This window comes from Pteropus medius, unplaced genomic scaffold (genome assembly GCF_902729225.1).
Source record: "Pteropus medius unplaced genomic scaffold, Ma_sr-lr_union100, whole genome shotgun sequence".
Lineage (NCBI taxonomy): Eukaryota > Metazoa > Chordata > Mammalia > Chiroptera > Pteropodidae > Pteropus > Pteropus medius.
Genome location: NW_024349798.1, coordinates 3,009,021 through 3,031,923, shown reverse-complemented (window position 1 = coordinate 3,031,923; position 22,903 = coordinate 3,009,021). Strand labels below are relative to the sequence as shown.

Sequence of the window (22,903 nt, the reverse complement as noted above, 5' to 3'; positions counted from 1 at the left end):
CATCAGACCATGGCGTGGGGAAAATATATCTGCCCTGAGGGGCTCAAGTTTCTGTATTCTTGTGCACCCCTCAACTCATCAAATTTGGTTGTTTCAACAAAAATGTAGGGGCCAGCTGCCACTGTGCCAGACTGGAAACCCAGCACTGACTAACAGAGAAGTTCCTTAAGCTCATTGCTTTAGTGGGGAGAGAAACAGACATTAAAGTCATTATATATAATAGTCCCTCCAAAATAGCCCATCCTTCCAGAAGGGCAAAAATGAGCCCTGTTACATGCACAGTGTAACTGAGGTTAAGAGAGGGGCAGGGATGTCCCAAAAGATCACACATTGCAGCAAAGACAAACCAGAACTCACACCCAGGAGTGAAAGGGAGGCTCAGAGAGGGTGACTGGGGTTGTGTGAACAAGCTGTGTCAGGCACTGAAGTTTGTGGAGACCAAGAAAGACGTGATCCCTGCCTGGTGGAGTTCACACTCGGGTGCGATGACCAGTAAACAAAGGAAAGGGTTGTGACGAGCCCTGTGAAGGTGACAGTGACCGGAGAGGCAACATTAGATGCAGGACACTTAAGCTGAACCCTCAAGGGTGAGGAGGCACGTTCTGGAGAGGAGAGAGACTAGCACCGGTGATGGCTGCGAAGCAGCAAAGAACTTGGTGAGCTGGAAGCCGCTGTGGGTGGAGGTGAGCCAGGAGAGCCAAAGGCCAGGAGTTTGGGATTTACCCACAACATGGTGAGAAGCTACGGGGGCACCTTAGTCTGAAGAGTGGTACCTGGCTGCTGTACGGGCTTCAAATGACGGAGAACGAGGGACAAGGGGAAAGCCGTTAGGAAAACCTGCTCCTGGGGTCCAAAGGAAGAGAATGAGGGAGGAGGAGACGATTGTAGGGATTCGGGACTCGTTTGGGGATGTATAGACTTGCTGACGGACCCTGGGTAAAGATAAGCACTGGTATTAAAATACTGCGAGAAAAAAAAAAAGCACTGAGACGGAATCGAGGGAGCCTCTCTAACTCAATCCTGAACCAAAATTCCACCTCCACTGGTGCACTTCCCTCATCCGGAACTTTTGCAGTGTGGGTACTCGCTTCTGGCGAGGAGGAGACAAGAACAGTACTTCCGGCGAGGGGCGGGAAACAGACAGGCTGCTTCCGGCGCGGCCGTTCCGGCCCGCCCCGGCCGGAAAAATTTACTGTATTGTTCAGGTGCTCGCAAAAGGAGTGGATTCTTCGGTTCTTCTGGCTCTGTTCCCGCTGCCTCCGTTCCTCCACGCCACTTCAACCTCCGCGCTGCCGGCGTGTCCTGCCTCCTGTCCAGCCCCTCAGGCTCTGTTAACAGCTCAGTCTTTGAAGTTCCTCTGTGTCCCTCTAGCCCTTCTGGCCCATCCCCGGAGGCCCCGGAACCGACTATGTGGATGGTGGTAACCGCCTCACTTCCCTGCCGGGTTTGATTGACCAGTGAAGGTCTAGTGACCGCCCAAATCTGATTGGGGGAATGGAAAGGTGGCCTGGGCTGGGACTGACCAGGTAGGGTCTCCCCCAGAAGACAGACATGGATCGGACTGACCAGCCTCAGGGCAGCTACGGCACCTTCTGACCACCCAGCCAGACTTGATTGACTAACGGTGGACTGCTTTGGACAGACTCACCAAGACTAACCCAGGCTTAACCAGTTTTGGGAGATCCAACCAGGGAGAAGGGTCTGAACTGACAGCCCCCTTCACCAGTTTACCAGGCCAGCCAACTTCACTGACCCCCTGTCCCCACCACCTGTGCAGCCATGGAGAAGATGTCCCGCGTGACCACAGCCCTTAGTGGCAGTGCGTTGACAGGCCACACCATGCACTGCCACCTGGACGCGCCAGCCAATGCCATCAGTGTGTGCCGAGATGCAGCCCAGGTGGTCGTGGCAGGCCGCAGTATTTTCAAGATCTATGCCATCGAGGAGGAGCAGTTTGTAGAGAAGCTGAACCTGCGTGTGGGCCGCAAGCCCTCGCTCAACCTGAGCTGTGCTGATGTCGTCTGGCACCAGATGGATGAGAACCTATTGGCCACAGCAGCCACCAATGGTGTAGTGGTTACATGGAACCTGGGCCGGCCATCCCGCAATAAGCAGGACCAGCTGTTCACAGAGCATAAACGCACCGTGAACAAAGTATGCTTCCACCCCTCTGAGGCCCATGTGCTGCTCAGTGGCTCCCAGGATGGCTTTATGAAGTGCTTCGACCTCCGCAAGAAAGACTCTGTCAGCACATTCTCGGGTGAGCCCCTCAGAGGCAGGTTGGGCAGGTGTACATCTTTGCAGGCTGCTGGCCTGTCTGGGCAGGTTAAGAAGTGCTTCGTGCATTAGAGGCCCTCAGAAATACTCCCAGAGGGCTTCCTGGAGAAGGGGCCAGCTGAGCCAGACTCGAAGAGTGGGTGGGGGTCAGCAGGGGAGGGACAGTGGCAAATCTGGTTTAGGTGTGAGAGGCACGTAGAGTGTGGTTGCAGATCTGATGCACCTGTGGGGTCAGCAGGAGTTGAGGCTGAGTATGGGGTGAGAGACAGGACAGAGCCTAAGCAGGCCCACAGCACACCTGTGTGGTTGAACAGAGAGTTGTTTCTCTGCCTCTTCTTCCCTTGCCTCAGAGCTCCAAGTTACCTCATTGCAGGAAGTCCACCAGGACCTCCAGAGTCGTCAGTCCAGGGATGCAGAGGAAGTGGGGTGCACTCCCTGGTCACCCCCATGATTCTTTTCTCAGCACCTCAGCTCACTGACAGTGCCTTTGAGCCAGCTCTCCCTTGTCCACTTTAGTGAAACTAAATGAAGACAACGCAGAGCCCTCAGAGGCCTTTGAAAATTGGGGGGCCTCCTAAGACAGACTCTGAGCTACCTGTGCTGGGGGAAAGCTGGACACTACTCTCAGAGGCTCTTGGTGTGGTAGTTTACGGAGGTAGACATGGACCCAAGGCCTCCAGTCCTCTGGGACTGACCCAGAGCTCCAGCTCAAGGTGAAGGGGCTGGGCAGAGGCTCGGGGATCCTCATCCATGCCTCCTTAAGGGGCCTCAAGACTCCCAAGGAAGTGTAGACAGGTAGCCCAGTAAGATTCTTGTTCATCCAATGTTCTGATACTCAGTCCTGAAGCTGGGCCACAGCTCTGTGCAAGGACTGACATCACACAAAGAATCCAGGGAAAATTGAGGTCCATGAGTTCATGTCAGAAACCACGCACTGCCTGGTATCCTGCTTCCTGGCCCTGGCTGTTGTGTTTGTTCTGTAAGACCTCTCCTTGCCCTGTTTGCCCTAGGCAGAGGGGATTCACAGCCACTCCGAGGGCTCTATTCTTGGCCAGTCTTCCTCCTGGAGCCCTCTCTGGGCTGCCCTCATCTTCTTTCTCCATCGACATCCTGTCCACAGGCCAGTCTGAGAGTGTGCGGGACGTCCAGTTCAGCATCCGGGACTACTTCACCTTTGCTTCCACCTTTGAGAATGGCAATGTGCAGCTCTGGGACATTCGGCGGCCTGACCGCTGTGAGAGGATGTTCACAGCCCACAATGGGCCTGTCTTCTGCTGTGACTGGCATCCTGAGGACAGGTATGGGGTGGGGTGGGTGCAGGGGCAGCTGGGAAGGATGGGTGGGGCTCACGGAAGGGCTCTCTCACTGCCTGTCTCACTTGTGAGACAGTGGGGAGCCCTCCCACCCCGGGAGAGGAAACTTGAGGACTTCATGGGCCTTCCATAGGGGCTGGCTGGCCACAGGTGGGCGTGACAAGATGGTGAAGGTCTGGGACATGACCACACACCGTGCCAAGGAGGTGCACTGCGTTCAAACCATTGCCTCAGTGGCCAGAGTCAAGTGGCGGCCCGAGTGTCGCCACCACCTGGCCACATGCTCCATGATGGTGGACCACAACATCTACGTGTGGGATGTGCGCAGGCCCTTTGTGCCTGCAGCCATGTTTGAGGAGCACCGTGACGTCACAACAGGCATTGCCTGGCGCCATCCACACGACCCTTCCTTCCTGCTCTCTGGCTCAAAAGACAGCACGCTGTGCCAGCACTTGTTCCGTGATGCCAGCCAACCCGTTGAGCGTGCCAACCCCGAGGGCCTGTGCTATGGCCTCTTCGGGGACCTGGCCTTTGCCGCCAAGGAGAGCCTAGTGGCCACCGAATCAGGGCGCAAGCCCTATGCTGGTGATCGACGGCACCCCATCTTTTTCAAGCGGAAGCTGGACCCTGCTGAGCCCTTTGCAGGGCTTGCCTCCAGTGCCCTCAGCGTCTTTGAGATGGAGCCTGGTAGTGGCAGCATGAGCTGGTTTGTGGACACAGCTGAACGTTATGCCCTTGCTGGCCGGCCACTGGCTGAGCTCTGTGACCACAATGCAAAAGTGGCTCGGGAGCTTGGCCGAAACCAGGTAAGTGTAGTTAGGCTGAGGGGAACCCAGCTGGGGCCATGACCTTGGGGCAAGGTCAGGGGCTCCTCCAACTGCTGCACCCAGACCCTGCCCTAAGTTGAGTGCTTAGCTCAGCCACCGCCAACACCAACCCTCACCTGCTGCAATAACTGAGCATGCCCAGAGCCCCAGAGCAGGGCAAATACCAGTGCCATCTGGGGATGCAGGTCTGGGGCATCATAGGGCTTAAGCCCTCTCTTCTAGTTCATTCTTGCTTTCAGACTTCCTCAGGCATCCGGTCCTGCAGAAGTCCACAATGCCTCTCTCATTACCTCTCTGGGACCCCAGGCTCATTTGTACATTGGCCGCTTCCCACATCTGCTTCCTTCTGTGCCCTGCAGGATGGAGGCTGGGATTTTTATCTTTTCCATGGGCCTTGGTTTCCCTACCTGGGGTGGGCCAGGACATTGGATCCCTGGGGCAGCTGAACTCTGAGGGTTCGTGGTTCCATCCAGACAAAGGGGGTACCTGCATGGGGCACCAGGGACCCAGGACCCCGGTGAGTGACCAGTGCCTACCCTTAGGTGGCGCAGACGTGGACTATGCTACGGATTATCTACTGCAGTCCTGGCTTGCCCTCCACCAATCTCAACCACAGCGTAGGCAAGGGTAGCTCCTGTGGCCTGCCCCTTATGAACAGGTAAACCCCTAGTGGCGCTCCCCAGAGGGTGGGACTGCTAGAGCCCACCCACCCATCGGACCTCCCTGCCCCCAGTTTCAACCTAAAGGATATGTCTCAAGGACTGGGCAGTGAGACCCGGCTGGACCGCAGCAAGGGTGACACACGAAGCGACACAGTGTTGCTTGACTCCTCAGCCACGCTCATCACCAATGAGGGTAGGTTGGAGGGCAGGGGCTCACAGGGCATTGTTGGGAGTGGGTCAGTGCATCCCAGAATGAGCCTCCAGTGTAAATCTCTCCTTCCTTCCTCCCTCATGGGCAGACAACGAGGAGACTGAGGGCAGCGATGTGCCTGCCGACTACCTGCTGGGTGATGTAGATGGTGAGGAAGACGAGTTGTACCTTTTGGATCCAGAACATACGCACAGTGAGTGAAAGGTAGAAGGGGCAAACCTGGGAAGTGGGGCGAGAGGCTCAGACCCTGCCTCTCCCACCCCTGCTTTGCAGCTGAGGAGCCTGAGTACGTGCTGCCCCAGGAGGCTTTCCCACTGCGCCACGAGATTGTGGACACGCCACCGGGCCCCGAGCACCTGCAGGACAAGGCTGATTCACCCCATGTGAGTGGCAGTGAGGCAGATGCGGCTTCTCTGGCGCCAATGGACTCCTCCTTCTCGCTCATCTCTGTCTCACACGCACTCTACGATAGTCGCCTGCCACCCGACTTCTTCAGCGCCCTGGTGTGTGACATGCTGCGCTTCTATGCTGAGCAGGGTGATGTGCAGATGGCTGTGTCTGTGCTCATCGTGCTGGGTGAACGCGTACGGAAGGACATCGATGAGCAGACCCAGGTGAGTGACCAGGCCTGGGGGTGGGCATCCCTGTACACCCCACCTGCATCCACACCCAGCATGCTGGGGTGAAACCTCAATGTGCACATGACCCTGGCCTTCTGCCTCCCTCCTCTTCTCTCTGCACCACCAGGAGCACTGGTACACATCCTACATTGACTTGCTGCAGCGCTTCTGCCTCTGGAATGTGTCCAACCAGGTGGTCAAGCTCAGCACCAGTCGTGCCATCAGCTGCCTCAACCAGGCCTCCACCACCCTGCATGTCAACTGTAGCCACTGTAAGCGGCCCATGAGCAGCCGTGGCTGGGTCTGTGACAGATGCCACCGCTGCGCCAGCATGTGTGCAGTCTGTCACCACGTGGTCAAAGGTCTGTTCGTGTGGTGCCAGGGCTGCAGTCACGGGGGCCACCTGCAGCACATCATGAAGTGGCTGGAAGGCAGCTCCCACTGCCCCGCGGGCTGTGGCCACCTGTGCGAGTACTCCTGATTGGCCTGCCCAACCCCGGGGCAGGAGGGGGCCGGGGCTTGTGAACCAAATAAAGAAGCGGGAGCCACAGTCTGAGGCTGCCTGTCACCCAGTCGGTTGCGCTGCTGGCTGCCCTGTCCTTGCTCTGGCGGGGCGGGAGGCAATGTAGCGGTTGGAGCTGCCAGATGTTGCTAGGAGCTCTCCGCAGCCTTAGTTCTACTTTCCGGAAATTCCGCCCCTTTGGGGGCGGGCCAAAGGAGGCTGCTTCCGGGAGCCGTCCAGACACCCCGGGTGTTGCCACGACGACGGAGCTTCCGGTTTGCCTCGCGGCGGCTGGCTCATGGCGCCCAGGGTGCGGCTGCTCTTGTTGTTCGTGATCTGGACGCTGGCGGATCCGGTTCGGCTCGGCTCCGACTCGGAGGGCGATGGAGGGTGGTGAGCGGCGCCGGGGGGGCGGGGCGGGAGCGCGCTACGGGGCGGCCCAGGGCGTTGACCCGCTGTGCCTGCAGGCAACAGCGCGGGCCCCGGGAGCCAGCGGCGGTGGCGGAGGAGGAGCGCTGCACTGTGGAACGCCGGGCTGACCTCAGCTACGCCGAGTTCGTTCAGTAGTACGTGCGTCCTCCCGTACCGGCTACATTCCCCACGCCCGAAAACCTGTGCAGGAGCTTCGTCACCCTGGATCGATGGTGTCGCGCCCGTGTTTGACGGCGGTGTGCCCCGACTCCCAAGGCCGCCTCCCCAAAAACTCAACCGAACTCGTGTGGGCGGGGTCGGAGGGGGGCACGAGTCAGACTCGACTGTGGCTCTGCCTTTCCTTCCAGCTACGCCTTCTCCAGACCCGTCATCCTGCAGGGGCTCACAGACAACTCAGTGAGTGCTTGTGCTCCTCCTGTCAATCTCTTGCCTGTGATGGGCTGGGCCCTTAAGTCCTTTCCCCACCCCCGCAGAGATTCCGAGCACTCTGCTCCCGCGAAAGGTTGCTGGCCTCATTTGGGAACAACGTGGTGCGGCTGAGTACTGCCAACACCTACTCCTACCAGAAAGGTGAGTTGCCCCTCCTTGTAGCCCAGCCTGCTTGCTGGCATCCTGAGCAGCACCAGCCAGTCCTGACCGGTCCTTTTCCTGCAGTGGATCTACCCTTCCAGGAGTATGTGGAACAGCTGCTGCACCCCCAGGATCCCACCTCCCTGGGTAACGGTGAGCCAGACTTGGGCAGCAGTAGGGTGGGGAGGAGGCACTCGGCACTGCCCAGGTGCCAGGATCCCTGTACCCTCCTGTGTTCTCTGCTGGCAGACACCCTGTACTTCTTTGGGGACAACAACTTCACTGAATGGGCATCACTTTTTCAGCACTACTCCCCACCCACATTCAGTCTGCTGGGTACCACTCCTGCTTACAGCTTTGGAATTGCAGGTGGGTGCCCTGCAAAATCAGACTGGGGGGTGGGGGTAGTGCAGATTGGGTTTGATCACCAGCTACTTGTTACTGACTCCACAGGAGCTGGCTCTGGTGTACCCTTCCACTGGCACGGGCCTGGGTTCTCAGAAGTGATCTATGGCCGCAAGGTCAGCACAGGGTAGTGGCTGCGACTTGGGGTTCATTGACCATAACACAGATTGACCTTGCTGCTCCTGCTCCCAGCGCTGGTTCCTGTACCCCCATGAGAAGACACCTGAGTTTCACCCCAACGAGACCACACTGTCCTGGCTCCAGAACATATACCCAGCCCTGACACCGTCTGCACGACCCCTTGAGTGTACCATCCACACTGGTGAGGTCAGTAGTTGGTAAGAGGGGGCGGGGCTGGGCTGAGGGCCCCAACTAAACCCTGTGCCCTACCCCATCCAGGTGCTGTATTTTCCTGACCGATGGTGGCATGCCACACTCAACCTTGACACCAGTGTTTTCATCTCTACCTTCCTTAGCTAGCCAGAGCAGGCAGCTGGCGAGCCCCGTCGCACACCAGCACACACCCCTACAACTGCTCACAGGTTTTATTACAGGGACAATGGTGGCAGAAGCGGCCTCAGCCCAACCCACCCTAGCCTGCTGTTTCTGGCTCAGAAGAGGGACAGGGGAAGCTCATGGCCTAACAGCAGAACTGATGGGGAGGATGGGGTAGGGACACCAGAGCAGGGATCCAGGGACACAAACTATGTACAGGGACTGGGGGAAAAAGCCCCAAGACCCAGGACCTCCTGGGCCAGGGTTCCAGGCTAGGTGGGGCAAGTAGCCCTCCCACTCTCCCTGCCTCAGTAGTCCTCCACCCAGCCGTTCTCAGAGATGAACGCATCGATGACCTCTTTCATGGCCAGGTTGGGAATGAGCTGTTCCTGGGTCAGGGGGCTCCGGGTCACAGGATCAAAATGGCCCACGCGCTGCAGTGACAACAGGGTCAGAAGGTACTTAGTGGGCCTAAGCCCTGCCCCCAGCACCTGTGGGCCCTCACCTGCAGGTGCTCCTCGATGTCCTTTCGGTCATAGGTGATGCCACTAGGTGTGATGCATGGCTCCCGCATTAGCTCGAAGCTGATCTTACCACACAAATAGTCGGGGATGTCTCGCTTCTGCATCATACCAGGTCAAGTCAGGAACCAGGAAGGGGACACTGCTCCAATTCCTGCTACCCACAGGCCCCAGGACAACTCACCTTTCTCTTCTCATCCACTTGGGAAAAGAGCTCATCCATATCTGCTAAGTATTTGTCCTGCAAAAAACCGAGCATCCACACATGGGCCACATACTCCCTCTCCCTTCCCCAGACACGCACACAGACCCACTAGCCAGGGGCACCCTCAAGTCACATGCACACAAACACACACAGACCCACATGTGGGCCAGGGCACCCTCACGTGCTTGGCCTCGATGCAGGCCTGCTGGGCCCGGATGTGGCCATCGTCCTCATCACCCTCATGGTTCCGCTGACACTCTTCCAGCTCCCTGGGGTTTGACCAAGGAGCTGGTCAGAGACAGGTTGGCCAGGAAAGGTCAGATTCCACCCCAACCTCACGCTTGTTCAGGCCTTGTCCCCTTCTTTCTGTTCACCAGTGTTGGCTTTCATTAAATATTTGTGTTTCTGACTCAAAGTGCTGACTTGGGGGGCAGGGGTCTTGGGGCCTGCCACCACAGCCCACCTCTCACGCTCTGCCACAATGAGTCGTGTGAGGTAGGAGTGCAGCTCATTCTCTTGGTGGATGCGCCGCTCCTCGATGCTATTCCAGCGCTTCTTCTTGGCGATGCGCAGAGCGCTGGGGATGTCGTCCCCAAAGTTGAGCCGCTGCTCCTTAGCCAGATTGTAGGCTGAGGAAACAGGCTTCAGGTCCTCCTCTGGTCAGTCCACCCGCCCAGCCCCAGGCACCCTCATAACCAGCCAGCCTGTAAGCCTACCTCGCTGCAGGTTGGCGATGGCCTCATCATAGCTCTCCATCTCCAGCTGGCATTGCCCCAGGAAGAAGTGTGCCTTCACAGACTGCCCATCCAGCTCCAGGGCACGCCGGCAATCAGCCAGGGCCTGTTCATGCTGCTGCATCTTCAGGTAGCACAGTGCCCGGTTGGTGTAATACACCGCCACCAGGGGATTCCGGGTCTGGAGACCAGGGCCCGCCAGTCAGCAGAAGGGAGCGAGCTCAGCCTGTCCCTGTCCCAAGCCCTGTCCTGGCTTGAGGCCCATGGCTGGAATCAAGACACTAGGTTTCTTAGCTTCAAAGCTCCTAGGCCCTGAGGATGGGTGGAGGATGTGTCCTGGCCCTGAAGTCTGTCTGAACCCACCCTCCTGACTCGAGTACATTTTGTAAAGGTAAGTTTCCCAGACCTGTGGAGATCCCTGGCCCCAGGCCCTGCCGGCCTCAAGCGCCCTGAAGCTCCCACCCACCACAGTTCTCTGGCAAAGGGCTCGAGAGCTGGGGCCTCGGCCCTTTTGGAACGAGATCATCGTTGAGTTCTCAGAGCCCAAACGCCCCTCCCCCGAAAGGCCAAGACCCTCTGAAGGTCCAGCGGGGAGAACCGGGCAGGCCCCGCCCCCTCCGCTGGCCCGGACGCTGGTCCCCTCCCTCGGCTTGGGCGTACTCACGATGGCGCGGCCGTAGCAGGCCGCTGCCTCCGGGTACTTGCGGCCCACGAAGAGCCGGTTGCCCTGTTCCTTCAGCTCCTGCGCGCTCGGGCTCTTCTCGGGGCTTCCACCGGCGGCGCCCAGCCGCGCGCTGCTCTCTTTCTCCTCCTTGCCTTTCATGGCGCCGCGCGGCACGGCCTGGGCTCCGTTCCCAGGCTCCGCGCCCGGCCCACCCTGTGCCCGCAGCCCGAGCCCGAGCCCGCGATCCGCTCGGGCCCGGTCCAGCGATCCGCCACCGGAACTTCCGGCCCCGCGGGGAGGGGCTAGTGGGGCGAACGGACCCGCGCGGGTGGGCGGGGCCGCGCGTGCGCCTGACGCTCTGTGGGGGGGAGTGGGGCGGGAGGGAGTGTCTGCTCCGCGACGCGACCGCAGTCAGAAGAGCCGAGGGCTGCTCCAGGTGGCTCCGCCCCTCGCATTCGCGGGTCTTCCTCCCAGAAGTTGGCCAAGCTCACGCCCCGCATCCTGTTTCGCCTCGTCCGAGGCCCAGCCCGTGAACATGGCGTCCGCCCGCGGGTTGTGGGGCTGTGAGGACCCGAGCCGCTGGGCCGCCATCCTGGCGCGCCACGAGGAGGTGGTGCGAACGCGCGCGGGCCCCCAGCGGCAACTAGAAGCCCTGGACCGATGGTAGGGCGGTGGAGGCATCGGTAGGGCGGGCGACCCCCGTTGTCCGGACTCCCCGTCACCTCCCTTCCCCAGGTATCGAGAGGATTTGCCCGCAGCCATCGAGGGCCGAGCGGAGAAGCACGTGACACGAGACGAGCTGGAGCGGCTGCTGGCCTGGAAGCTGGCGGTGAGGGGCTTCCACGTGGGGGGCGGACCGTCGGCCGGCGGGCCCGCCCTCTGAGGTCGGGGCTTCCACTTGTGGGCGGCTCCTTGTGGCGTGGGGTGGAGCTCCCTCCTAGAGGCGGGCCCTCCTGTCCAGGTCCACCACCAGTGACCACCCCATCCGATTCAACTCGGCGGCAGAGGGGCCGTTTCCGGCCGCGCCTGCAACAGCTGGTGGCCACCAACCCCCCGGAGCTGGTGGTGAAGCGCTCCGCCGCTGCCTTCAACCTCCTGCCAGACATGCAGGCAGCTGTCACAGAATTGTGCGCCCTCAGGGGTGTGGGCCCCGCCACTGCCTCGGGTTAGTTGGGAGAGCTATCACACCGGCGGGGTCGCGGGCGGAACCTGGCCTGTTAGTGTTTTTGTCTGTGATGTGGGCCAATAGCCACGTCCATGACACGGAGGGTCACTGAGAAATGGCATTTCATACTGAGGTTGTTCTGAGACTGGTGGTGTCTGAGTGCTGGCCCTTCACTACCCCCAGCGATCCTGGCTGTTGGAGCTCCTGAGGTGGCAGCCTTCATGTCTGATGAGGCCGTGTCCTCAGTTCCTGGCCTGCCAGCCCTGCAGTACACTCTCAAACACTACTTGCTGTACCTGCGCCAGGTGCAGGAGCGTGCCACAGCCCTAAATGGAGGTGAGGGGACTGTTGGTGGGCTAGGAGGGTATCCAGAACTTCCATCAGGGTGGAATGTGCAGAGCTGTCCTGCAGGGCAGGGTGGTCAGTGCCCTGGGCCCCAGACTCCCTCTGTGCCTCCCCAGGTAGTACCACAGGGTTGTGGACCCCTCATCGTGTGGAGACAGCATTGTGGACCTGGGCTGTGGGGCAGAAGCTGTGCCCCCACCTGTTGCCCAACCTCAGCCCCAGCTCAGCCACCCCTGAGGATACCAGGCCATCCAAGAAACACAGGACCCAGGCCAACTGAACTTGGCTGTGGCTCGGGACCTGCTCACCTGCTGTGTGACTGCAGAAGCTCAATAAATGCCTGCTAAACTCACTTCTGACCATGAGGCCTACAGTTTCTCCCCAAGGGATCCCACCTCCGATATAGACACACCTCATACCAAGTACAGAGGAGCAAAGGAGAATCCAGGTTGCCTGTATAGAGGAAAGAGCCCTCACAGGCCACTCAGCGAGTGAGGGGGAGGCCAGACTAGCCCCCAGAGCCCTCGTACAGCCACCTGGTGCTGTGTAAAATATTTATTCATTCTCCAAAAAGGCTCAGACTGTTAGTCCTGGGGGGGAGGCTGGGACAGGGTCTCCTCTGGGGTCACCCTGGGAACCTCCACCACCCGGCTTGGCCCAGCTGTCCTAACCCCACTTCCCCAAGGCCTAGGATGGGGCCAGGGCTGGTATAAGGCTTAGCCTGAATTCAGTGGGCCACAGGGGCCACCTGCCCTCATGGGACAGGCAGCCTCTAGAGATACATTCACAGAGGGCAGACATGCAGGCCACCCCCTGGCCCATGCGTCCCCCGGGAGTCCATCAGGGTGGCGGGGGGATGTGGGCACCCAGCAAGTCATAGGCGAAGACATTCCAGAAGATGGCGAAGAGCAAGAAGGTGCCATAGGCAAGCAGCACCACCCACCAGCCGCACTGGTCCCGCAGGCGCTCCTCGTAGCTGCGCAGGATGGTCAGGCCCATGCTGACCCCCACCACGGCACCAGCCAGATGTGCCATGAAGCTGGGCTGTGGGCCCGAGGCAGGCAGTGGTGGGGAGAAGCGCAGCCACACAGCCCGGCCCACCTCGGAGCTCACTGCAGAGGGAGGTGGCAGGTGGAAGGCACCTGGGCCATGGGCTGAGCCTCCCCACCCAGCCCCCCAGTCCCCTACTTACTGCACACTAGGGCCAGCACCATCCTCAGCAGCTTGTAGGGACACCTCATCCCAGCCCAGTTCTGATGGGGTGTGAGAGAGGCTGTGAGACAAGCCTTGTGGGCCCCTCCCCACACCCCACCTCGGCCGTCCCATTACCATGACGACGTTAGCCAGGTGTGCAGAGCACAGAGCGTAGACCCCGCCGGAGCCCCCCACCACAGGGGCCCGCATGTCAGTAATAGAGACAGTCAGGGAGCCTGTATAAAGCAAATGGACAGCTGTGAGAGTGAGGCCCACAAGTGAGGTGGCCAGGGGGTACACGCCTGCCTCACCTGCCAGCACACCAGCCAAGTAGAGCAGGCTGATGCGGAGCAGGCCATGCACCATCTCCAGGGGCACCCCGATCATCAGCTGCAGAAGAGCGTTGAACCCTAGCTGTTCCAGCCTGGCCATGTGGGGGCAAGCAGGTATGAGGGTTGAGATCAGCCATCAGGCCCCCAGCCCTAGCCTCAAAGTGCTAAAATCTGATTCAATCCGGGGTACTGGAAGTGGGCCCCCACTCACCCGACGTGCATGAACATGTAGGTAAGAAAGCGCCAGGCCCGAGCTCGGTGGCCAGGGTGGTACACAAGGGGGCTCTTCATGTACTCGGGGTGGTAGGTCTGCAGCACCCACTTGTTGAGGCGGGCCCCATAGCACAGGAACACAATGATCTGGGAGAAATGAGCATTAGAGCCAAGCTAGGCCAGGCCAGGGATGCAGGAGGTGAATAGGTAGGCTCACCTGGGCAAGGGTGACTGAGGCCATAAACACAGGAGGTGGGCAGCTGCGATGCCGGTAGAAGTACCAGTGGCGGTCTACCTCTCGGGGCAAGATCTCGTAGGCCACATAGCGCACGAACCGTTTGTAGACACCTAGGCCCGGTTCATCCAGCAGCCCATCCTGGGGCAGCGCCCGCTGTCCATTGGCATGGCTCGCCAGGAAGTTGCTTGAACGCTTGTTACTGATCTGGGGGGTAGGGGGAGAGCGAGAAGGTGGGGGCTAAGCATGGGACCTTGTATTCCCTCCGCTACCTACATGCCCCACCTGGTCCACCCAGCTCCTCACAGGATCTGAGGCCCTCCCCGCTGCAAAGGGAAAGGCAGGGAAGAAGGGCTGCCTGCCCACCCAAGTCTAGCCAGGGCACTGTACTGGCCAAGGCCTGGAACCCCGCCCCGGCTGCCCACCCACTGTGGCACTGACCAGGTCCACCAGCTCCTGGTAGCAGACCTGGCCCCGATCGTTGCTCTGGGCCAGGGCCACCAGCATGTCCAGCTTGGCTGGGTCCAGGGGCAGCTCATGGCTGTGCACCAGGCCAGTGAAGGTGTCCGCACCGATGAAGCCGGTGTTCTCAGGGTCCAGCTGCTGGAGTGGGGTGGAACCACCCGCCAAGGCCTGAGGGTGGGCCCGGCCCACAGACCAAAGGGCTGGGCCAGGCCAGCTGAGAGAGGCAGTCTCCCAATACCCTCGGGTCAGGCTTCTGTGCCCTGACATGGTCCCAGAAGCTATCAGGGCACTGGTGCTTGGGTTCCAGGACGCCAGGGATCTCCCCACCTCATTTTCACCCTGCCCATCCTAGAAGGGTAGGGCCAAGGTCTGAGGACTATCGCCCTCACCTCCCGCCCCTCGCTAGGCGTCTTGGTCTGGCTCACCCTCTCCTGGGGTTTCAGGCAGCGGGACCAAGGTCCTGCAGGAGGGGCCTTGGGGGAGCAGGAGAGAGCAGGGACGGGACTGGGGCTCTATGAGCTCGGTTCCCCGAGCGCAGCCCAACAGCGAAGGGCCGCGGCGGGGGCGGTGCCGGCATCCCTCCTCCCCACGCACCTGCTCCTGGATAAGCTGCAGCAGTGAGCTTCTGTCCATAGAGCCAGGCCGGGCTCAGGGCCGGGGTCGGCGGCCGTGGCCGGGAGGGGCTGCTCTGCGGACAACTCCGCTCCGCCCCAGCCCGTGTGCTCCGCCCGCCCGCTCCGCTCCGCACCGCGTCACGGAGCAGCCGGCCGCCGCCGCCGCCGCCGCCGCTACCGCCGCCGCCGCCGCCGCCACGCGTGGCCGGAACACGCGCGCGCCCAGCACATGGACGCGCTCCCCGGCTGGAACAGCTCCGACCAGCACCCCAGTCCCCGCGCCTGTTCACTGCGTGCCCGTTCCCCTCACCCCTGCGCCCCACCCTGGCAGAACACTCTGCTCCTCCAGCGGGAACAGCAGCTGGGAAACTGAATCACAGGCAACACCCAAGCACCTCCTGTGCACGCCCTTTTGCCTGGGCACCTTCTTGGGTAAGCCTTCCCAGACCACCCCACTGCCTGTGACTCCCCAGGTAGGGGTGCTAAGGCCAACAGGGAAACTAGCAAAGGTAGAGAAGGCTACTGCAGCTGCCCCTGCTCAGTCTACCAGACCAAACCCTGGCATGCACCTGGGCCTGGATGTCCCTTACTGCTCCTGCAGCTTGGACGTTGGACAGTGACAGTGGGCCCTCCAGCTCCAGGATGCTGGGGGGATGTGCTCAACAGACCAGTGGATATCAGGACAGAGGCCCCAACAAACAAAGCTGCAGTTGAGGTAGGGAGGGTCCCTAGTTCCTGGAGAGGGTAGGTAGACCCCTCCAACAGAGGTGACAGACTAAGGAAGTGTTACCATAGCAAACCCTCCAAGGACCACTCAGAACCCTGATGCCATGGAGCCATCAATACTGGCAGCTGGGCCTCAGAATAGAGGCTGGAAATAGCATCCTACTCTGCCCTCTAGCAGGCAAGAACTGCACCGTGGCAGTGAGCCAATAGAGATAGGAAGTTAGGATGGAGGAGGAATAACCTCCAGTCTGACCTCGGACCCTTGAGTCAGCCCCTCCCATCTCCTAGGAATAGCATGTTAGGACTCTGGGAGGGGCCCTGGCCTAGAAGGGGCTACCTGCATGGAATGACTGATAGCAGGAGGGGCACTGGTCTGGGTGGCCAGGGACTTCTACCCAGCCCTGCCATGGGCTGTCTCTGCTCCAGGCACCAGAACACATGCCAAGCAGGTACCTGGGACAGGAAGTGTCCAAGCCTAACCCTAAATCGAACCCCATCTTCACCAAGGGTTTTCTGTCCCTTTTCCCTCAGGTTGAGGCCTCTGGCTTTCCTTGCCCAATAGGACAGAGACCTCTGGTCAGGATGTGAGAAGTACAGGACAGATCTTCCACACCCAGGGGCCAACCTGCTCACAGAAGCAGAACATTTCGGCACATTCCAGTACCACCTCAGAATCGCAGGTCCTCCCCAAAGCTCAGCCTGGCTGAGGGGATGGATGATGATGTTTGGGGAGGAGTCTGCCATCAGGACCTCCAGCATCAGGTCTCCTCAGGAAAGCATGGACCTCAATGAAGAGGTCCCCAAGCCATGGCTGGGCCATAACTGGACCTCACACTAGTCTGAGGGAGGTCTGAGGCCTAGAGGGGAGGCACGGGAGTCAGGAGTGAAGTTTCCAGCCCACACTAAGATGAAGGATGTGATTCAAGAAAAGCCATCTTCAGAAAGTAGAGTCCAAAATGAAAAAGACACTGAAGTTTAATCAGGAAACCCAACCTCATGTCTCCCATGAAGGGTGCAACCCTGGACCAGTCTCCCAATGTGGTGGGGAGGGGACCATACAGTGGTCCAGCCACTCCTGCCCCCACTCCCCAATTTTGGTCCAAAGTGCTGCCCTCTGACTTCCTTCATACCCACTGGCTGTCTGGGACCAGAAGGAGTAGAGCCCTGAGAATTCAGGTCTTGGGTCAATGGCTTCCTCAACCATGTCCCGCAATCCCTCCAACACGATGCCCACAAAGGTAGGTGATGCTGGGCAGGACATAGGCTGGTGGGACCTGGGGGCCCACCTTTGATGCTGGGCAGTGAGCAGAAACGCTGGGCTGTCTTCGGAAACAATGTTTTGACTCTGGAAGCCCCACCCAGTGGGTGGCCCCACACCAGCACCCTGGGGCCCCGAGATCAGACTGCATGGCCCTGGGGCCTCATCGGCTCTTCACTAGGACCCTGTAGAGTGAGAAACTGAGGATGGCAGCAACAGCGGTCCCGACAGCCCCTAGTGTCAACCGGAGCCAGAAGGAGGTGGTGTGCAGCTCCCCATGGACCAGGTGTCTGCTGGAGAAAGAAGTTGGCTGGAGACACCCTCAGGGTGTTACCCAGATTCTTGCTGCTGTACCTGCCCTCACCCTGTCTCCTGGAAAGTCAGAGCTCCACAGAGCTGCTCCCTGTGTCCCCTGTGTCTAGCAGTGAGACCAGGCCCCGGAGGGCCCTGCCAGGGCATCAACACCCGACTAAGGCCCACCCTGCAACCCTGACTCCAGTCCCCAACACCATAGCTATTCCACTCTTGGTGACAGGGACCACTGGTACCGTGGGATGGGGACAGGCCTCCCACCACAAGGACTACGGCACTGGTACTCACGGGAAGGTGGCCATGGTGGCAAGCTGGGTGAAGATGGCTGTGCTGGGCTCTGCCGGGCCAGTGCAGGAGAACAAAGTGGGGGCAGGTAGCCGATGCCTACGGCAAAATTCAGCCGGAGATAGGCCAGGCAGCGAGACACCTTCAGGCAGGTCGGCTTTGGAGGAGACAAAGAGGCAGGGGGTCTGCCTGTCCATGTAATGGCGCTGTGGAATGAGGGGCCAAGTGAGGGCACGGTCTGATGGTGGGTGAGGGTGCTGGGGGACCTCACCCATGGATGTGCTGCCCATAGAACCCTGGGGCAGGTAGGGGCTTGCCTTGTAGACGCTGGCGCAGAGCGCAAATGACTGGGGGTCACTACCATCGAACATCAAGCAGGCGACATCACAGGCAGCGTCACATGCGGAGGCCAGTAGGCTGTCTGCATTTACCTCACATAGCTGAACAGAGGGTGGCCGAAGGGAAGGGGGCTCAGTCCCTCAGGATGCATTGGGACTGTCCAATGTGCACCTGTGTCTACTGCAGGGACCCCCAACTCCCAGCACTCACTATCAGATACTTCTCTTGCCTGTTGACCTGCACCGTGTCAATGGCATAGATGGCAGGCTCCTCGCAGAGCTCCCTGGCATCCTGATGCTGAGGAGGGAGATACCCGAAGCCTGGTGACCTTGATGCTCCTCAGAGGCCCTATGCCCTGGAACCCCCAGGCAGGAGCTAGGTCCCCTTGCCCAGCACATAAGGCTCACCCTCAGGCCACGGCCGAGGAAGGCCTGCAGGAAGGCAGACTTGCCCACTCCTCGGGCCCCCACCACATTGCACAGGAGAACATTCCTTTGCGTCTGTCCCTTCTCCTGGTCCAACTTCTTCTCACGAGTGACTGCGGGTGGATGGCAAGGACAACCAAGAATGAGGGGCTGCCAGGGAGGGACTGGGCCAGGCCAGCTGAAGGGTATGGGCCCACCTGTGATGGCGTGGGCCTGGGAATCCTGCTTGCAGAGGGTGGGGTAGCCCAGGTAGCCAAGGTGTTCGAGACAGTGCTGGACATCCAGGTAGGTCACCAGGCTGGGGCAGAAGTGAATGGGGAGCAGCATCATGGAAGGGAAGCAGTGTGTGGCAGGTGGGGGCAGGAAGGGGCTGTGCTTACGTCCACTGGCAGAGGTACCCATGCAGAGACAGCCGGCCTGCTTCGGTACGGACTGTGCACAGGAACTGGGGGCTCCAGGGGGCAGCTGGGAACACACTGAAGAGGCTCTGAAGCTCTGCCGGTGAGAGGGCGCCATCATGGTCCTGTGGGCAGAAGGGCTATGACGACACTGGCTGGGAGGCCGAAATAGGCAGCTCAGTAGAGTCACTGCATCCTCACCTGGTCATGCTTCTCAAACACCCTCTGCACAAACTGGTAGCCAAAGTGGTTGAGCTCTGTGCTGCAGCCAGGGGGCACGTGGAGCCTGTGGGGTCATGGGGCCATCAGGTTCCCACCATGCTTGGCACACCTCCCATCTGTGTGGTGAGACCTCCCGTGCACTGGACTGAACCTGGGAGGTTCCTGCATGTGCCTCCTTTGGCCAAGCACCACAGCAAAGAAGCAGGAAGAAATGTAGGGGGGGTGGGCGGCACACCTGCTCTGCATGGATCCCAGTCTGCCTGTCCACAGCAGGGCACCTCCAACATAGGCTATCTTGGCCATGCTCTGCCTGAGCGAGGGCTCCAACTCCACCCCGGCCCCATGTGACACTGAGACCCACCCACCACTCACGGAGGGAAGAGATAGTCAGAGGATAGCTCCAGTGTATCCCCATAGCCAAAGCACCGCAGGATGGTCCATGTGGTCTCGTGGCGGCCACGCTGGATAAAGAGCGTGTTCAGGAAGAGGAAGCCTGCTCAGAAAGGGGCAGAGGATGTGGTACTGGGTACTGCCCAGCCCCCACCCCACCCTGGGAAAGAGGCATGGTGCCAGGTCTCACCATCCAGGGTCAGCCGGTTGTCCCGCACACCTCCTGCCACATTCTTTCGCACCACCATCTTCACATCCTCTAGGGCCTGCGGGGCCAAAGGGTGCCCAAAACAGGACTTCTGCCTCCAAGAGAAAGTTGCTGTTAGTCAACTAGCCGCCCCAGTGACTACTCCACCTGATCGTTAATGGTGTCTGAGGCATGGAGCCTGGCTGTGGCCTGAGTGGGTGGGTGCCACCAGGAGGGGGACAGGGCGACCACCTGGAAAGCATTGAGTTCTTCGTCACTGAGCGCCTGGTCCAGATCCTGGTCTGAGAGCCTGAAGATTCGCGTGAGGGCCTGGGTGCATGCGGGCCTCAGCTGCAAGGACAGCTTGCTCAGCACGATGCCTCCCAATGCTCCCACCTGCTGGCCACCCCCTGTGCCCACTGCCCACCTGCTTGGTCTCAGGGTCATAGAGTGGGGCCGTGGGGTGCAGCACAGCCTTCTGTGCATAGTAGAACAGCTCTGAGATGTTCCTCAGGTTCTTGGCCGAGCACTGGGAGCCACCGGGACAGACTCAGAGAGGTGCCTGATGCCGGGAGACTCAAAGGGGCCCGGACAAAGATGCAGGAACAAGTGGTCGGCAGCCCCCGCCCAAAGGAAGTGGGGCCCCACCTGCCCTCAACAAGACAGCTTGCTTGAGATCCCAGGCCACCAGCACATGAGCGCTTGCTGCAGGTCCTGGCCCCTGCCCCTCCTCTTCTCCACCCCAGTAACCCCTACCCTGCCCTGCCCACCAGCTCACTTCCACACAGGTCTCAATCTCAGGAAACTGGCTCATGATGGGCAGCACAGCCTCCATGGAGCTCCCCGGCCGCAAGTCTGACTTGTTGCCCACCAGGATGATAGGGATCCTGGGGAGAGGTCCACAGTCACCAGGGATGAGAGAGCTGGCAGAGACCACCCTCCCTCGAGCCCTGCCCATTACCTGGGCCCCGTCTTGGTCTCTCCATTCACCAGCGGGATCCATTTGGTTCGGATCTAAAAGGCAAGACCCGGTATGACGCGAGGGTGCCACATAGCCCAAGGCTTTCATGTGGAACTTGAGCCTAGTTTGAGGGAGATGAGGGAGAGTTGAGGCCCACTGAGGGCCAAAGTCACAGCCATTGGGAACAAAGCCAGTGGGACGTAGCAAGTGGCAGGTGCAACCTCATCTGATTCTAGCAGTTCTCAAACACTACCAAGGGGCCTAAGTCAGCAGCCCAGGGCAGCCTCTTTTACAAGCCTAAGCAGTTCAGACTTGTGGCTCTCATGCTCTCTGTGCGGGAGATGACAAGGTCACAAGGGGCTCCCCTGGAGAAGCTGTGGGGTCCTGGCCACAGGCCCCTAGCACCCAGGGTGGCTCCAGGAGGCTCCCCAAAGTACTCATGAGAGATAGGGCCAGCCACAGATGTGAGTCACCCCAGAGCTGCTTCAGCTGAGCATCCACCTGGGGTCCACGCAGAAGACAGGGTGATGATCAAGCTGCGTGCCAGTGACAGGGACCCAGGATGAATAGGGAGCTCTCTCACCTTCTCGATGGTGTCTTCCTCGGACACGTCATATACCACACATACCACGTTTGCCTATGGGGAAGGGCAGGTGGCACAGCATTACCAGAAGCTTCATGTCCACACCGCCCCAGCACTCAAAGACAAGCTCAGAGACCCAGGAAGCCATCCTTCCCTGGTGCTCACTAGCCAGTACTCTTTGGCCATGTCATTGAGACTGGTGACATGGCCAAGGACCTGCTCAAACCTCAGACAAGCCCCTCCCTGCTCACTTCCAGGCCCCAGCACTGCAGCTCCGGTCAGTCCCCTGGAGAACTCAGGAAAGACCCCCCAAAACCTGGCACCCCAGCCTTCATCTTGGACCTTCACTCCTGTATTACTAGGGCTGAGACAATGATGAGGACAACAGCACAAGAGATGATGAAGGCAAGGAGACTGTCCGTGCGTAGCTGTGGCCTGTACTCTTGCCCAGTGGTGCCCCAGGACAGTAGAGAACACAGCGGGACAGGACAAAGCTGCAGGGGTAGTTCTCCCCCAAGAGCTTGGCCCATGCACACATCTTCCAAATAACAGGTGAACAGAGGGCTGTTCGGCCTACAGCCCTGATCACAGCACCTACCTAAGCCCAAAGGCCCAGGGTAATGGACTGCACTACAGGGTGGTGGTGCGGTAGGTGGCCAGGGCACAGAACTACTTAAGGGATCACTTTGAAGGATACTGAGGTCTGTTTCCCAGTAGCCACTGGAAGAACAAATGCTGGGTATGGAGAGCCATGGGGCTGGCCAGCTATATGGGTAGGAGAGAGGGATGGTCCCTCTTTTCCCCAGTTCCCAGCAGGGTGTGTCACAGGAATCCCATAACTCAATGCTGAGAGGTCACAGCAGAATTAGCAAAACTGCAGACTCCCTGAGCACCTTAATCCAATCCCTGAGAGAGACACTCATTAGGCCTTGGGAGCAGCCTGCCCCCAGGGCCTGGGCACTGATTCCCCCATGCCTGACTTCCACTTCCTGAGCTCTCAGGATGCACACTGTACCTTGTGAATCTCGTCCTGGAGCTCTTCAACCGTCTGCTCAGCTTCTGGATGGAAGAGATCGCACTGCAGTCCTGCCCAAAATGTGACTCCTGGGCAGAATCCTGGGGTGGGACGGGGTGGGGAGGCTCCGCTCTACCTGAGGAATCCACAATGTGGGTGGGCACCTTCTCTGGGGTGACGTCTGCGGGAATGGTGATCTCTTCTGCACGAGGCGGGACCTGAAGCAGACCGGTCTTGAGAGTGGCCTAGGAATGGAGGGAGGTCCACCCTGGGGCCTCAGTCCCCTCCTCTGCGTGACCACGGGAGGGGCGCTCAGCACCGCTGCTCTCACCTCCTCCGGGAATTCCTCGCCCACCAGCGACAGGATCAGCGACGTCTTCCCCACCTGGGCTGCGCAGGGCGGCGCGGTCAGCGCAGCGGCCAAGGTCGCGGCGCTCCCGCTCCGGAGAGGTCGGGCTCCTACCCCTCGGCCTCGATTCCCACCCCAGGCCCGGGAGCCTACCCTCGCCCAGCAGTAGGATGCGCACGTCCCGCTTCATGGTGGCCGTCTGGAGCTACAAACTGACGCCAGCACACAACCGGCCCCAACCCCGGCCCGCACCTGGGCTACTGACCGCGCTCTCCCGGAGTCCACACTTCCGCCCCGCGGGTGCAGCTACGCTAACGAGCCGGGCAGAGAAGAGCGGCCGGGCTGCTCGGCGGTGCCACCGCGTGGGCTCGCCGGGCACTGCAGGAGCTGCGCCAGCCAGAGGGGCGGGGTTTCTATCCCAGGTACGGCTCTGCACCAGTTGCTCCAGGCTC

General features: G+C 60.1%; 6 protein-coding genes across 34 annotated transcripts; 3 read left to right on the top strand and 3 right to left on the bottom strand.

The window, feature by feature from the left end:
• The first annotated feature begins 1,135 nt into the window (after positions 1-1,135).
• Positions 1,136-6,482, top strand: WDR24 (WD repeat domain 24). Of its 2 annotated transcripts, XM_039884784.1 has the most exons (9): positions 1,136-1,420; positions 1,778-2,260; positions 3,398-3,575; positions 3,724-4,396; positions 4,960-5,075; positions 5,151-5,272; positions 5,379-5,483; positions 5,564-5,904; positions 6,038-6,482. In XM_039884784.1, exons 2-9 carry the CDS (start codon positions 1,780-1,782, stop codon positions 6,389-6,391), a joined length of 2,370 nt encoding a protein of 789 aa, XP_039740718.1. In that variant the 5' UTR covers positions 1,136-1,420; positions 1,778-1,779; the 3' UTR covers positions 6,392-6,482. The 2 variants fall into 2 exon arrangements, with proteins under 2 accessions (XP_039740718.1, XP_039740717.1); XM_039884783.1 differs by having other exon boundaries at positions 1,136-2,260.
• Positions 6,483-6,509: 27 nt separating this feature from the next.
• Positions 6,510-9,455, top strand: JMJD8 (jumonji domain containing 8). Of its 4 annotated transcripts, none has more exons than XM_039884809.1 (9): positions 6,510-6,805; positions 6,880-6,978; positions 7,192-7,240; positions 7,318-7,414; positions 7,499-7,567; positions 7,664-7,783; positions 7,868-7,935; positions 8,012-8,141; positions 8,219-9,455. In XM_039884809.1, the coding sequence occupies exons 1-9, from the start codon at positions 6,711-6,713 to the stop codon at positions 8,233-8,235; spliced, it is 744 nt and encodes a 247-aa protein (XP_039740743.1). In that variant the 5' UTR covers positions 6,510-6,710; the 3' UTR covers positions 8,236-9,455. The 4 variants fall into 4 exon arrangements, with proteins under 4 accessions (XP_039740743.1, XP_039740742.1, XP_039740745.1 ...); XM_039884808.1 differs by having other exon boundaries at positions 8,012-8,146; XM_039884811.1 differs by lacking the exon at positions 6,880-6,978 and having other exon boundaries at positions 8,012-8,146.
• On the bottom strand, positions 8,350-10,716 carry STUB1 (STIP1 homology and U-box containing protein 1). The gene is made up of 7 exons (XM_039884807.1): positions 10,439-10,716; positions 9,757-9,955; positions 9,504-9,669; positions 9,222-9,309; positions 9,020-9,076; positions 8,820-8,936; positions 8,350-8,748 (listed from the first exon to the last, which is right to left on the bottom strand). The coding sequence occupies exons 1-7, from the start codon at positions 10,595-10,597 to the stop codon at positions 8,623-8,625; spliced, it is 912 nt and encodes a 303-aa protein (XP_039740741.1). The 5' UTR covers positions 10,598-10,716; the 3' UTR covers positions 8,350-8,622.
• A 90-nt stretch (positions 10,717-10,806) lies between these two features.
• On the top strand, positions 10,807-12,300 carry LOC120620195 (uncharacterized). Of its 3 annotated transcripts, none has more exons than XM_039884806.1 (5): positions 10,808-11,101; positions 11,174-11,267; positions 11,400-11,603; positions 11,787-11,939; positions 12,065-12,300. In XM_039884806.1, exons 1-5 carry the CDS (start codon positions 11,099-11,101, stop codon positions 12,226-12,228), a joined length of 618 nt encoding a protein of 205 aa, XP_039740740.1. In that variant the 5' UTR covers positions 10,808-11,098; the 3' UTR covers positions 12,229-12,300. The 3 variants fall into 3 exon arrangements, with proteins under 3 accessions (XP_039740739.1, XP_039740740.1, XP_039740738.1); XM_039884804.1 differs by having other exon boundaries at positions 10,810-11,101; positions 11,444-11,603; XM_039884805.1 differs by having other exon boundaries at positions 10,807-11,101; positions 11,174-11,603.
• Positions 12,301-12,488: 188 nt separating this feature from the next.
• Positions 12,489-15,123, bottom strand: RHBDL1 (rhomboid like 1). 11 transcript variants are annotated; one of them, XM_039884795.1, is made up of 8 exons: positions 14,982-15,123; positions 14,364-14,735; positions 13,905-14,129; positions 13,686-13,834; positions 13,454-13,566; positions 13,278-13,378; positions 13,141-13,201; positions 12,489-13,060 (listed from the first exon to the last, which is right to left on the bottom strand). In XM_039884795.1, the coding sequence occupies exons 1-8, from the start codon at positions 15,018-15,020 to the stop codon at positions 12,789-12,791; spliced, it is 1,332 nt and encodes a 443-aa protein (XP_039740729.1). In that variant the 5' UTR covers positions 15,021-15,123; the 3' UTR covers positions 12,489-12,788. The 11 variants fall into 11 exon arrangements, with proteins under 11 accessions (XP_039740729.1, XP_039740734.1, XP_039740736.1 ...); XM_039884800.1 differs by having other exon boundaries at positions 14,364-14,525; XM_039884802.1 differs by having other exon boundaries at positions 14,364-14,522.
• A 1,549-nt stretch (positions 15,124-16,672) lies between these two features.
• On the bottom strand, positions 16,673-22,784 carry RHOT2 (ras homolog family member T2). 13 transcript variants are annotated; one of them, XM_039884765.1, is made up of 19 exons: positions 22,605-22,783; positions 22,434-22,492; positions 22,239-22,347; positions 22,103-22,146; positions 21,088-21,141; positions 20,505-20,557; positions 20,322-20,430; positions 19,971-20,072; positions 19,796-19,894; positions 19,547-19,655; positions 19,339-19,459; positions 18,946-19,030; positions 18,727-18,869; positions 18,544-18,644; positions 18,329-18,459; positions 18,132-18,218; positions 17,900-18,022; positions 17,586-17,788; positions 16,673-17,278 (listed from the first exon to the last, which is right to left on the bottom strand). In XM_039884765.1, the coding sequence occupies exons 1-19, from the start codon at positions 22,639-22,641 to the stop codon at positions 17,149-17,151; spliced, it is 1,899 nt and encodes a 632-aa protein (XP_039740699.1). In that variant the 5' UTR covers positions 22,642-22,783; the 3' UTR covers positions 16,673-17,148. The 13 variants fall into 13 exon arrangements, with proteins under 13 accessions (XP_039740699.1, XP_039740701.1, XP_039740700.1 ...); XM_039884767.1 differs by having other exon boundaries at positions 22,103-22,143; XM_039884766.1 differs by having other exon boundaries at positions 16,673-17,275; positions 22,605-22,782.
• Positions 22,785-22,903: the final 119 nt, after the last annotated feature.

Excerpts from the sequence above, each read along its gene's own strand:
- WDR24 (XM_039884784.1), top strand. The coding sequence starts at position 1,780 with ATGGAGAAGATGTCCCGCGTGACCACAGCCCTTAGTGGCAGTGCGTTG. Across the intron at positions 5,484-5,563 it reads GGATCCAGAACATACGCACA|CTGAGGAGCCTGAGTACGTG; the intron begins GTGAGTGAAAGG and ends CCTGCTTTGCAG. Across the intron at positions 5,905-6,037 it reads ACATCGATGAGCAGACCCAG|GAGCACTGGTACACATCCTA; the intron begins GTGAGTGACCAG and ends CTGCACCACCAG.
- JMJD8 (XM_039884808.1), top strand. The coding sequence starts at position 6,711 with ATGGCGCCCAGGGTGCGGCTGCTCTTGTTGTTCGTGATCTGGACGCTG. Across the intron at positions 7,568-7,663 it reads TCCCACCTCCCTGGGTAACG|ACACCCTGTACTTCTTTGGG; the intron begins GTGAGCCAGACT and ends CTCTGCTGGCAG. Across the intron at positions 8,147-8,218 it reads GTACCATCCACACTGGTGAG|GTGCTGTATTTTCCTGACCG; the intron begins GTCAGTAGTTGG and ends TACCCCATCCAG.
- STUB1 (XM_039884807.1), bottom strand. The coding sequence starts at position 10,597 with ATGAAAGGCAAGGAGGAGAAAGAGAGCAGCGCGCGGCTGGGCGCCGCC. Across the intron at positions 9,670-9,756 it reads CATCGCCAACCTGCAGCGAG|CCTACAATCTGGCTAAGGAG; the intron begins GTAGGCTTACAG and ends CTGTTTCCTCAG. Across the intron at positions 8,937-9,019 it reads AAGTGGATGAGAAGAGAAAG|AAGCGAGACATCCCCGACTA; the intron begins GTGAGTTGTCCT and ends GGTATGATGCAG.
- LOC120620195 (XM_039884805.1), top strand. Across the intron at positions 11,604-11,786 it reads GGGCCCCGCCACTGCCTCGG|CGATCCTGGCTGTTGGAGCT; the intron begins GTTAGTTGGGAG and ends CACTACCCCCAG. Across the intron at positions 11,940-12,064 it reads TGCCACAGCCCTAAATGGAG|GTAGTACCACAGGGTTGTGG; the intron begins GTGAGGGGACTG and ends GTGCCTCCCCAG.
- RHBDL1 (XM_039884792.1), bottom strand. The coding sequence starts at position 15,020 with ATGGACAGAAGCTCACTGCTGCAGCTTATCCAGGAGCAG. Across the intron at positions 14,736-14,981 it reads TGCAGCTTATCCAGGAGCAG|GATGGGCAGGGTGAAAATGA; the intron begins GTGCGTGGGGAG and ends CTACCCTTCTAG. Across the intron at positions 13,567-13,685 it reads TACATGTTCATGCACGTCGG|GCTGGAACAGCTAGGGTTCA; the intron begins GTGAGTGGGGGC and ends CCACATGGCCAG.
- RHOT2 (XM_039884765.1), bottom strand. The coding sequence starts at position 22,641 with ATGAAGCGGGACGTGCGCATCCTACTGCTGGGCGAGG. Across the intron at positions 19,031-19,338 it reads TCTGACTATCTCTTCCCTCC|GCTCCACGTGCCCCCTGGCT; the intron begins GTGAGTGGTGGG and ends ATGACCCCACAG. Across the intron at positions 18,219-18,328 it reads TCCTCGGCCGTGGCCTGAGG|CATCAGGATGCCAGGGAGCT; the intron begins GTGAGCCTTATG and ends CTCCCTCCTCAG.